Below are 12,378 nucleotides of genomic sequence, written 5' to 3'. Positions count from 1 at the left end.
GAGAGAGAGAGAGAGAGAGAGAGAGAGAGAGAGAGAGAGAGACGGATATTCATTTCAAGTTAAATCAATTTTCACAGATCAGTTAAAGAAATTGTATGAACTGAACTGGTATTCATACCTTGTATGCTTGGGCTCCAGATTGTCTACTTACTTTATTTCCATGACTAATATCTAACATGACTAGTGAGAGTTTCTATCTAAACTAACAAAACAAAAAGTTTTGAAAAGTTTTTATTTAGTTGCAATAATCTGAATACTCTATAACCTAACTTTTATTAAGACTATTTCATTCTGTTAAATAAGGAAATAATATCTGAAATAGCATAAATGATATAGTTTAAGTACTTTGTTTTTAGTAACTTCTTTCTTTGATGTATTTATTTTCCTTTTATGTGAATGAGTGTTTTGGCTGCATGTATGTCTGTGTAGCAGGTGCATACAGGACCCACTAAGGGCAGAAAAAGGCATTAGATTCTCTGGATCTGGGATTACAAACAGTTGTGAGCTGCTTTCTGGGAACTCAGGTCCTCTGCCAGAGTAACAGCTGCTTTTAACAGCCGAGTCATCTCTCTGGTCCCCATAACTCCCTCTTACAAGGTAAAGCTCTCTAACACATTCATTTATCCTTGAGCTGATTTGAGATGAAACCTTGGTCATCCATCTTCCCTAGATAACTATGGCAATAAAAATACATGGTTCTGCTGTAGCTAGATCACGCCATACTGAGTAGGACTGACAGTCCTTTACATCTTAACTAACCTGCTTCCAACACTGGTCCATTTGTGAGCTTCCCAACAGGTCATGATAAACTTAAGTGACTGTTACTTAGATACTCTCATTGTTATTATAATCCCATCACTTAATCTGAGTTTCCCATGCTAGGTGAGCACAGAATAATTAAGACATTGTTTACATGATAAAGGGGCTATTTTATGTATGGGGGCGGTATACAAACATGCAAATGTGAATGTAGGAGCTAGAGGACAGACAACCTCAGGCGTCCTTCCTCAGGCTCCATCAACTAACTTGCCAAGTAGACTGGGCTGACTGATTGTCAGGGATTGGCATGTCTACATCTGCCCACCACCAGGGTTACAGGAAGGCCACCACACCTTGGTTTTATTTCTTTATTTTTAGGAAACAAACAGGCATTTAAAGAATAATAATAAAACAAAAACAAACAAACCTGAATGGGACAAAATAAACAAGCAACCAGAAGAAAAAGAGCCAAAGAGAAGCATAAGAAGCATCAGGTTTTATGCTCATTCTGGGAATCCTCCTTATGCTACAAACGATATGGTGATATTTTATTTGTACTGAAATGTGATTTTATTTGTATATTAATAAAGTTGCTTTGGGGTCAGAGCAAGCCATAGCAGAAGCTGGGCGGTAGTGGTGCACGCCTTTAATCCCAGCACTTTGCAGGTAGAGCTAGGCAGATCTCTGTGTGTTCAAGGACACAGCCAGCATGGTGACACACACCTTTAATCTCAACACCAACCATAGAAGACCTGGAGGTCAGTACAAACAGGCAGTGTCGAGGAGGTCATGTGGTTGGGTTTACAACCAATGAGAAGGTAGAACAGAAAGTCTATAAAAAAGACAGGACACAGGAAGTAGGTCCCTTGCAGAGAGGAAAAACAGAGCAGCAGTGAAGGGTAAGGTTTTCAGCTCTCAGCTATTGCTCTGACCTCTTGGATTTTAACTCTGTATTTGGCTCTGTTTCTTATTTAACAAAGACCACACTCAGTCAGGTCCTCAGAGACAAATGGTTTCCACGGGACCTAACACTAGGAACAATAGCATCTGCAAGCTTTTGACATCCTTTTCTGTTCCTCCTGTCTTTTTCCCCCTCATGTATTTGCTAAATGCCTTTTCTTCCCCTGCACCCTGGTAACTTTTCAGGAAATAAGCACCAGGAAGCAAGGCCCTCCATCACCATCATCCATTTCCTCTTGGTTTTGCTGGGTGGAAATTAGCAACAGCTGCAGCTGCTCATCACCCCCTCCCACCCTGCATCAGTGAGAGATGAAAATGAGCATCATTTAATCAGCAGGGCCTGCTGAGGGCCTGTCCTTCTGTCTCTTATCCTGCTTCTCTTCAGAAGTGCTCCCAGGTCATTTGGCTCATCTAGTATCTTATTTCTGGTTTTGTACATTCTCTATATGGCCTTACAACTATGTGCCTAGAATTGATACCTAAATCTCTCTCAATGGTTTAGTATAGCACCTCTCATGGTCATCATGGTCATTCACTTCTTACTCTGTGAGACACCCCAGTATAGAAAAGAAAATCCCAAGTGTGAGATGGTTCATTTACGGACATTTCTTGTGAGCTATATATAATATTGGCCTTACAAAAATACACAAAACACACACACACACACATACACACACACAATTCCAAATTTTACACTGTGGCCAAGTTAAACACTGACATCTCCAAATCCAGATATGTGGGGAAATAATACTGAAAACTACCCATAAAGAGAAAACGTTAAATTTCTTAATGATATACTTATTTACTATATAATCTTTGTTGGCAGAAGTATCATTTAATTTACATTGTCAATCGACTATCAATTTAAATTAATTAGACTGAACGTTTATGGTTATATTTGCTAGAGATGGGTGGCAAGGAGGCAGCCACACGGTGTTGGTGTCAAGGGGAACTCTCTCACCATATCCTAGCTGGGAGAAGATGAAGTCAAATTCCTCGATGCTGTGGATACTTGCCAGGTCACCTCCTTCCTTCCGACAGGCTTGCAAGGCGTATCTCTGGATCTTCTTCTCTTCCCTATAGATCTTGTAGCAGTAGCCAGCATAAGGCCACCACTGACTAGGGCAGCCAGTAGGTACATCACTTGCTAGAAAGGAAAAAGAAGTTTAGAAAGCATATGAGAGAAGTTCATTTAAATTTGCAGCAATGTTTTCAACTACTCTGTATGTAAAATATTTTTATTACATGTCTATATAATACTTCACAATTGTAAACATAAAGATAACATTCTTCATTTTATGGCATACACATTCACAAAAAAATATCTGGAAAAGGAATATTCTATTTTGCTTACTTCATTTTAAAAGGGGTGATGGGGAAAAAAAATCTTTTACTTTAAAATGAAGTCTGGTACCTTAGACCACTTGGCCATCCTGGAAGCTATTGAAGAGAGTCCTTAAAAATTGTGATAAAGATGCTGAGATGTGGCTCTTCCAGCTGTGGCTCTGGGTGGGGAATGGGGTGTGGGGAAGGGCTCAATTATCTTTAAGGGGCTGGCAACTGGGAGTTTGACCATGTTCCCATGAGTATATGGACAACACAAACTGGATTGGTGTGTTTTTTTTTCCTTTTCCTGGGAAGGGCATAAGGATGGAAGGGTGGATCCGGGAGGAATGGGAGGCATATGTGATTGGGGTACATGGTATGAAATTCTCAAATAATCAATAAAAATATTATGTTGAAAAAAAATAAGAATAAAATGAAACCAAGGGCTGATGAAATAAGTACAATGTTATTGCATGTGAGAACCTGGGTTCAAGCACCAGGGCCTTAATTAATTAATTAATTAATTAATTAATTAAATGAGAAATCTATTTTTAGAATGTGTTCTTACAAGAAGACTACACAACAGATTATCTAATTTCATCTGTCCTTATTACCATCAAACCTTAACTAAACATCTGTGATACATTAACTGTGGGAAGCCTGGAGATTCATTGAGCCTCTAAAACATTGAAATAGATTTTGTCCCCATGGACACTAAGGAGACTGACATTCACTAGAGAAAGAGCAAACGCCTAAAGCAGGTGAAGGAAAGTACTGAAGTAGGAAGTAGGAAGGGTGTGGACATGAGGGTCACAAGCCTGCCACTTGTGCCTCTGAATTGACTCAGCACCATTTATTCACTCCCAAAGGTGTCACCTGTTACAATGGCCATGAAAGCAATTTAGGTTTAGAAACTTTTGGGGTGAAACCTGAATGTGCACAAGGGAGTTTTAAGCAAGTCACAGCATATGAATCAAAGTAGACACACAGATTTTTCTTTAAGCAGAAACCACATTAATGCTAACTTACCCATATGTACTGTGTTCTGAACTAGGAAAGAACAGAGACACTGCACTTATAGACAACAAGCCACACAAAATCATTATTATTTAAGTAAATCAGTGTTGAACATCTCATTGTTGCTATGAGAAGCTGTGGTCAAATGTTGTAACCTTAATTACATGTTGCAAAAACTTTAACTGTAAGGAGCCATGGAGGAGCTATAGTGAAGATGTCTGAAGGGAAAGACACCCTCTTCTTCCAAGGATGCCCTTGAACCAAGCATGGGCCCTGGCACACAGTAAGTGAAATGATGTTGGTTGGAAAAGAAGACAATATTAGATTTGACATGCAGCAGCTTCTTTTTGCTGTTTTACAGATACCATCTTACACAATCTTGACGTTGGGTCGGTTTATATATTTAAGCTAGGTATTAAGTGATCTCAAATGTGCTGCTCACTAAATGCCTGGTACAGGTCCCTTCCTTTGTTATCTGCTCATTTGAGGGGAGGGGGGATATGAACTAGGGTCTCGCGAAGTAACGCAGGATGACCTTGAACTCCCTTTTCCCTGCTTCAGCCTCTCAGCTGCTGAGATGACAGGTAGGCACTCTTTTGTCATTTTTTGAATCGAGTCCCATTTGTCCTTAAGAGCAGAGTGTGTCTGAAGCCTCTGTGTGCAGGGGTGAAATGCAAGCAAGTTCTAATTGGCAATGCCCTAAGTGGTACTTTGTAAAACAGAAATTCGTATTTAAAAACTGTCATCCTTTAGTACAATTTCAATTCTGGATATTTTCAGGGATTGCCAAAAAGTTAAAAAAAAAAAAAAAAATTTTGAAAGGTTAGTGAGGCTTTGGAGCCCTCTGGTGGGATGTTTTAATTTTTCTCTCTGGGAAAATGGCAAGTGGTGCCGGAAGCTTCCCAAACTGAGCAGATGAGCCTGAAAAGCATTTTAGAATGTGTTTACTGTGGCTCATGCTCAGCGGTGGAATCCTTTCTATCATTCATGAGGTTCTGCGTTCAATGCCCAGCAGAGCAAAGCTCACAAAAAGTTTGAAAGCAGAAAATAGCCAGCCCAAGTGAAATCAAGGGGAGCCCCTTGGAACCACCACAAAGGACCCCTGTTCTTCAGGAGGACCAGCACTGCCCACAGCATCGTGACCAAGGTAAGCCACATGCCTTGTTTTAGATTTGCTGCTAGACATAGTCGATAAAAGAAATGTGAAGCGTCAGTGTCAATACTATAATTTTAGCCAGTAGATCTCAGATATTGTCATTCTGATACATGACCAACTAAAATGAGATTGTCCATTTATTCCATGCTAAGTTTTGGAAGTGCCATGTGTATTTTTACACCTGCAGCATATCGCAGTCACACTAACACATTTCATTTGAGCCAAGACCCCATGGTTAGTAGCTACAAAGCTGCACGGGATAGCTCTGAAGATGTGGGAACTGTGAACACACAGGTAGTATGGTAAGGATTAAAGGGTGCTAGGCTGAATTCTTGCCAAGAGGGGTCACCAATCAGCAATTAGGAATGCTGCAATTTAGTCAGGTGCAGAGTGGGGGGGGGGGGGGGGGTTCCAGTGTTCCTCTATGTAGTCCTGGCTGTCCTGGAACTCACTCTGTAAATCAGGCTGTCCTTGAACTCAGAGACCCACCTGCCTCTGCCTCCTGAGTGCTGGGACTAAAGATGTGGGCCATCACACCTAGAAAATGCTACACATTTAAATCTCTGCTTATAGGGTTTGGGAATACAGTAGAACAATCCCGACAGCATGAAGATGTAAGGTATAGCTGCACAAGTGAATCGGGGGCACTCGTGGATTTAGTAACACGAGCTTGATAGTATGACAGATTTTGCAGGAAGAAGAGTTACCCACATTCGTATTTTACAAAGGAGGAACTTAAAACTGGTGGATTAAGCAAGAAGGCCAAATCATAGAATTCTGCCTCCCATTCCAAAGAAACTTAAATATAACTTTTCTCTACTTCCCCAAAGTGGCAACTGCAAGTCTCTGAAGAACTATATGATCTCTTCCAAGAAAAATTTAGCCATCCCAGCTGGGCGGTGGTGGCACATGCCTTTAATTCCAGCACTTGGGAGGCAGAGGCAGGCGGATCTCAGTGAGTTTGAGGCCATGGTCTCAGTTCCACTTTACAGACTTTCTAGAGTGACTTCCAGGAAAGGCACAAAGCTATACAGAGAAACTCTGTCTCCATAAAAACCATGAAACCATTTAAAAAAAAAAAAAAAGATTTATCCATGCCTTCTGCAATAGCAGTAGAAGAGACAAGTCAAAAGCACAACTGACATATCACAGGTTTGTCCACAGTCACTCTAGAAAGTCTGTAAAGTGGAACTGAGACCATGAACCAGGGGCTTCCACCCATATCCATCAGAGGTTATAAACCAGAGCCCACCACTATATCCATCAGAGATTATGAAGCAGGGACCCCATCTACATGCATCAGCAATCATGAACCAGGGTCCCCTCACCATATCCATCAGTGAGCTTGTCTGTATCTCGACCTGCTGAAACTGTAAACACACCTACTCTCAGATGTAACAAATCTACTTCCAGGAATATGGAGTCTGCAAAATGGCATGTGTAGGTTATTCCACTCCACAAAAGATTAGAAGCAAACTAACCATCAAGGCTGGGGAATGATAGCTCAGTTGGGAAAGTGCTCTTTGTAAGCATGAGTACTTGAGTTTGAGCTTCAAATCGTATGTTGAAATATAATATATGTACTTGTAATCCCAGCCCTGGGGAGGTGGAGATGGGAAGATCCCTGGGGCTTGCGAGACAGCCAGCCTAGCCCACTTGGTGAGTTCTGAGCCAATAGAGACTCTGTTGCAAACAAAGTGGACAGAACAGTTGGGAGCTATACTCTAACCTCAAGCACATGCACACAAAGTAAATAAACAAAATCTACTAACATAGGACTGATCTTCCATGCAATGCCCATTATCCAGCGCCCCCCCCCCTCCACATACATACAATGTATGAGAATCAATTTACATACAAAGCGGAAGGATGAACAAAACTGTTGACTAACAAAACCTGAGGAGGACATCGACATAAAAAAGGATAGGGTGATTTGTACAAAACAGAAAAATAAACCCCTGTAAATGCATTTGCCTATCCACCACAGAAGACCCAAGCAAGGAAATGCACATGTGGAAGCAGTGATCTTCCAGAAAACAGGCCTGGATGGCAGAAATAAAGAGGTAGCAGGGGGATATCACTGTTGGTCATTTAGTGCTTTTGAATGTCTTTTTCTTTGTCTGTCTGTCTGTCTGTCTGTCTTTCTTTCTTTCTTTCTTTCTTTCTTTTTCTTTTTCTTTTTTTGGCCAGGAATCACGCTATATGCATTTGAGTTGCTAACCATGTCAATCATGTTTACAAATAAATGAAACTGCTTCCAAGAGTCAAGGGAGAAAAGTCAAAAGTGGGCTGTTTTAGTTATTTTTGTTGTCTTAAGATATCATAACCAAGGCATCTTAGAAAAGAAAGCATCTATTTGGGGCTTATGATTTCAGATGATTAGCATCTATAACGAATGTGGGAATCATGGCAGCAGGAAGGCAGGTATGGGGTAGGAGCTGAGAGCTCACATCTTGAGACACAGCCATTAAGCAAAGAAAGAGAGATCCAGTCAGGCATGGAGGCACATGCCTTTAATCCCAGCACTCGGGAGGCGGAAGTAGACAGATCTCTGTGAGTTAGAGGTCAGCCTGGTCTACAGAGTGAATTCCAGGACAGCCAGAGCTGTTATACAGAGAAACCCTGTTTTAGGGCGGAAAAGGTAGAGAGACCCTGGGAATCGCACCAGTCTATTGAAATCCAAAGCCTATCCCCAGTGGCACCTCTTCCAACAAGGCCACATTTCCTAACCCTTCCCAAACAGTTCCACAAACTATAGGGACTAAGTATTCAAAAATTAGAGCCTATGGGGCCATTCTTATTCAAATCACCACATGGGCCATCAAGTTTCCTAAGCAGAAAAATAAATAAATAGATAGATGATAGATCGAAAGAGAGATGGAGAGATAGACAAACTCGTGTAAAGCATAAGTCATCCTCCCAAATAGCTGTAATGATGAAATGAAGGTGGTCTTTCAATACAGTGAAAGGATGATCCATTTCTGCCTAATTCTTCTACAGAATTATAAAACCACTCATTATTTACTGTTCTATTGGTGCCTAGGCTGTATACAATGATTAGTTACTATGTTTGTTTTTTGAATCATTTATTCCATTGTGTAAAGATTTCAATGTAAGATGCTACATTTAACCCAATCCTATCTGCATGGACAGAATAAAATCATTCTCTCCAGATATTTATTTTCTAGTTTTAATTCCAATTTTGTCAGGTGTACAGGAAGTATATAGCCTATGAATTTCTCTTTCCTCTTTTATAACATGGGAAAAGAATACCTACTTTACATAGCTAGAAAGATAAAAATTCTTATTTATATCAGAAGTTTTTTACAATGTTCCAACACTCCTTTGTGTTCAGGAAACATTAGGAGACAGTAGCACCAAAGAAAAGGACTTTAAAAGACATGTCATTGTATTTACCTATAAACACCAACAAACTCCCTAGAACCATTTCATGCAATTTTAACTGAGTTATAGTTTCATTTATCTTTAAGTTATAATATTTTATACATTCTTATCAAAGAGATCCACTTACCTGAGGGAATAATAAATGGATTCAAAGTGTTGTTGCCCTTTTTACAAATGTAGCCCAGCTTCTGAACACATTCCAGATTCTCCCACTTTGCATTTTTTCCAGGGTTTAGTGACACACAGCTCTTTCCAGGTTCAGATGATGGACTTCCTTCAAGCAAATTACAAAGTTAAAGTGGGACTACTGGAGTTCTCCTAAGTGGATGGCTTCCCCCTCCCCAACCACCACACCTTATGTCGTCATCCTTGGGATTCAATGGATCCCCATCCTGTCTTTTGCTACACATTCACAAATGAATATTTACTGAGTGCAGAGCAAAAGGCATGGTGGGTATCTATTTGGTTTCTTATTGCCGGTTATTCCAAGGCTTAAAATGCTGATTACACAGTAGAGTGCTTGAAATAACCAACCCCTACAATGGATAATATTAGACCTTAAACTTTAAACAGTTGTGATGATGGATGATATCATGTGTCACAGAGAAGGATTGAATGTGAAGAATGTATGCTACTCCAAGTTGGCCATATTAACTGAAGAAATAGGTCAAATGACCTCTGTTAATCTTCCCCAGTTTCAGACCAAAGTGAAAGGTAAAGAGAGGGACAAACACAATGGAAAAACAATCTGAAGGCCAATGTGCCACACTTCCAGAGCTAAGATTCTTGGTGCGTTTAGTTGAACCCATTAAAGGAAAACTTTTGGAGCTATCTTCTTACCCGTTTCATACAGGAAACCAGTTAAAGAACCAGAGTAGGTTGACATCTACTGCAAAGAAAAGATGTATCCACTTCTACATTCTCTGATGTATAATTTATTTATACTGCAAGGGATACATGCATCCACCTCTACTTCCTTTGATAGAACATTTATCTATTGCAAGGGATACATGCATCCATCCCTACATCCTCTTGTATCATTTTGACCCCAGTGTTCCAAAAAGTAACTTCATCTCAATCCTGAAGTCTGACAAATGAGCTACACACATTCTGTTAATACCTTTATTTTGTGACCTTTCACAAATGTTTATCATACACCTGAATTTCACTCTCCCAAGAAGGAAATCATGTCACCTGCCCTTAGAAGTCTTTAACAGACACATTTTGCAGGTTGTATAAATACCACATAAAGGAAAATACCATTAGTATAAGTATAAAGAATTTGTTTTTGAATCTGTTGATAACATGACCAAGCTAACAGAATAGTGAAGCTCAAAGATTAGATGTTAATATTAGAAAAAAATGCTTCCAAGAGACAATAGCACATTTGATAGATACTAGTCTTAACTAATCTGCTCATTACTAAATCACATTATATACTCATTTATTAAAGCAATACCACTGCCAACCTTGAGATAATAGTTAGTGGTCTTTACCAATCTTTGAATATTACATAGTTGAATTTATATTTCTTCATCATTCACATAAAATATTCTTAATTGAAATGCAAACATAACTTAACAGATGCATTATTTAGTAAGACTTTAATTGAAACAGTTGACTGGGTAATTTATACATAAATAATTTAAATTGTTCCACAATGTTTCTAGCTTTAATTTCAAGAAACTCTCATATTATTTAATAAGGTAATTTAGTGTTGAATCTGTTTCCCAGGAATAAGAAAACATTTTTCCTTTCCTACTACGCCTTCCCCTAAGTTAACCCTCAAATTCTCTCAGAGAGATATAAGATAACAAGGGGTTGGATATTAAACTCTTTGTACCGAATTGAATAATAGAGGAAATGGCCTGCCTTATGTTGTACAGGACTTTACCCTCTAAAGAGAGAATGAATTATAGTCTTCTAACAAATAATTGGCATTGTCTAAAGCTCCTGGGCCCAGCTGTGATTCTCCAACTTCACTTGAGCACAAGAACAGCAGACAGATGATATCTTCATTAATGAGAATAAAACAGATTATTATTTCAAGACTCAAGTCATGGGGCTAGGGATGGCTCAGAAGTAGATTAATCAGTCATGATTTCTAGTATTAAAAAAAAGCCTCAAAAACAGCCCTGTGGTCATCAGGCAGTGAAAGAATACATGAAGAGTAAAATTTCAAAGTAAAATATAATCAATACACACATACATATTCATTTTTTGCAGCACTGATAGATAATTGGATCCAGAGACTCGTGCATGCCACGTGAGTGCTCTGCCACCAATATTTTGTTGAAGTCCCTGAAGCCTATTCAATTAAAGTCACATAGCCTCTAAAATTCCCTCTCATGTTTAAGTACTTTTAAAAACACTATTTTTTCAAAGATTTTTTCTTTTTTAAAAGTAAGTCAAGATATGAAGCTGAAAGTTTAACTTTTTTTTATTTTTATTTTTTATTTTTATTTTTCGAGACAGGGGTTCTCTGTGTAGCTTTGTGCCTTTCCTGGAACTCACTTGGTAGACCAGGCTGGTCTTGAACTCACAGAGATCCGCCTGCCTCTGCCTCCCGAGTGCTGAGATTAAAGGCATGCACCACCACCGCCCGACAAATTTAACATTTTTAAGCCTAATGCTTTAAAGGGGCATTTGGTGGAAAAAAAAAAAAAGGGGGGGGATTTTGAAGCTAGGCACGGTGGTGCACACACATGTGGTCAGTCCAAACACTCAGGTGACAGAAACACAAGGATCAATTGTTTGAGATAACCTAGGCTATAAAGCAAAAGCAGGTTGGGAGTAAGGTTGTAAGGAGAAGAGGAGGGGGAAGGGAGGAGGAAAGGGGAAACCTCAGCTGTTCAAACATCATCTCAATAGTGTCTGCAGCAAAGCTGCTAAACACATGACTAATACATTCCTCCTCTTCTTTCCTGCTCCATGGCAGACACCACTAATCATTAACTGCACTCTTCTACACTAAGCCAGGCTTGGTAGTGTGCTGGAGTTAGAGAGGCTGCACTCACACTTAACACACCTCAAGTAGCTACTACCCAACAGACAAAAACATTCAGAACTGACCTTTATGTTTCTCTGAAGAGTTGCTTTGTATGTACAACTTACATTCAACAAACAGTCTCCTTTTGTGTTCTGTCAACTTGTGTGTTATGACAACATGGAAGTAATCCATTCACTATATCTTCTAACTTCCAGATAATTGGAAAGCTGCTGGAGTATCTACTGATTCTCGCTTTTACAATTGTGCGTTGTTAAGAAAATTGCTGGTAAATATTCATGCTAGTGTGGAACTGCTGAGCATCGAACCCAGGGCCTTGCGCTTGCTAGGCAAGTGCTCTACCACTGAGCTAAATCCCCAACCCCACTAGTGTGGAATTTTATAATCTGTGGCAGAGATAGTATTTTTAATTCAAAGCTATTCTATTATAAATAGCAAAAAGAGTATCACCATAGACTTTAAGATCTCTTTATATGGTAATAGTAAAAATATCGCATGACCCAAGGTAATGGGAAATTCACCAACCCAAAATATTCAGTTCTCTTAAATCCATAACGTGTATTGTAAATATTAGTAGATAAAAAAAAAAACATATGTATGTATCCAGACCTCGTGTCACAGAACTGAAATCCCAGATACTCAGGAGGCTGAGGAAGAAGGATCCCAAATTCAAGGTCTTTCTGGGGTAGAGTAAATTCAAGAGCAGTCTGTGTAATGCAGTGAGACTATCTCAAAATTAAAAATATGT

At 39.4% G+C, this 12,378-nt stretch overlaps 1 protein-coding gene across 1 annotated transcript in view; it reads right to left on the bottom strand.

The window, feature by feature from the left end:
• The window catches only part of Mrc1 (mannose receptor C-type 1), a 90,994-nt gene that overhangs the window by 49,035 nt on the left and 29,581 nt on the right, over nt 1-12,378 (bottom strand). The window contains exons 6-7 of the mRNA XM_036186698.1: nt 8,751-8,897; nt 2,681-2,866 (exon numbers count right to left, since the gene is read on the bottom strand). Coding sequence (XP_036042591.1) covers nt 2,681-2,866; nt 8,751-8,897 — 333 coding nt within the window. The remainder of the gene's footprint in view (nt 1-2,680; nt 2,867-8,750; nt 8,898-12,378) is intronic.

The sequence above is a fragment of the Onychomys torridus genome, chromosome 5 (genome assembly GCF_903995425.1).
Source record: "Onychomys torridus chromosome 5, mOncTor1.1, whole genome shotgun sequence".
Classification (NCBI taxonomy): Eukaryota; Metazoa; Chordata; class Mammalia; order Rodentia; family Cricetidae; genus Onychomys; species Onychomys torridus.
This window is presented reverse-complemented; position numbering and strand designations above follow the sequence as displayed.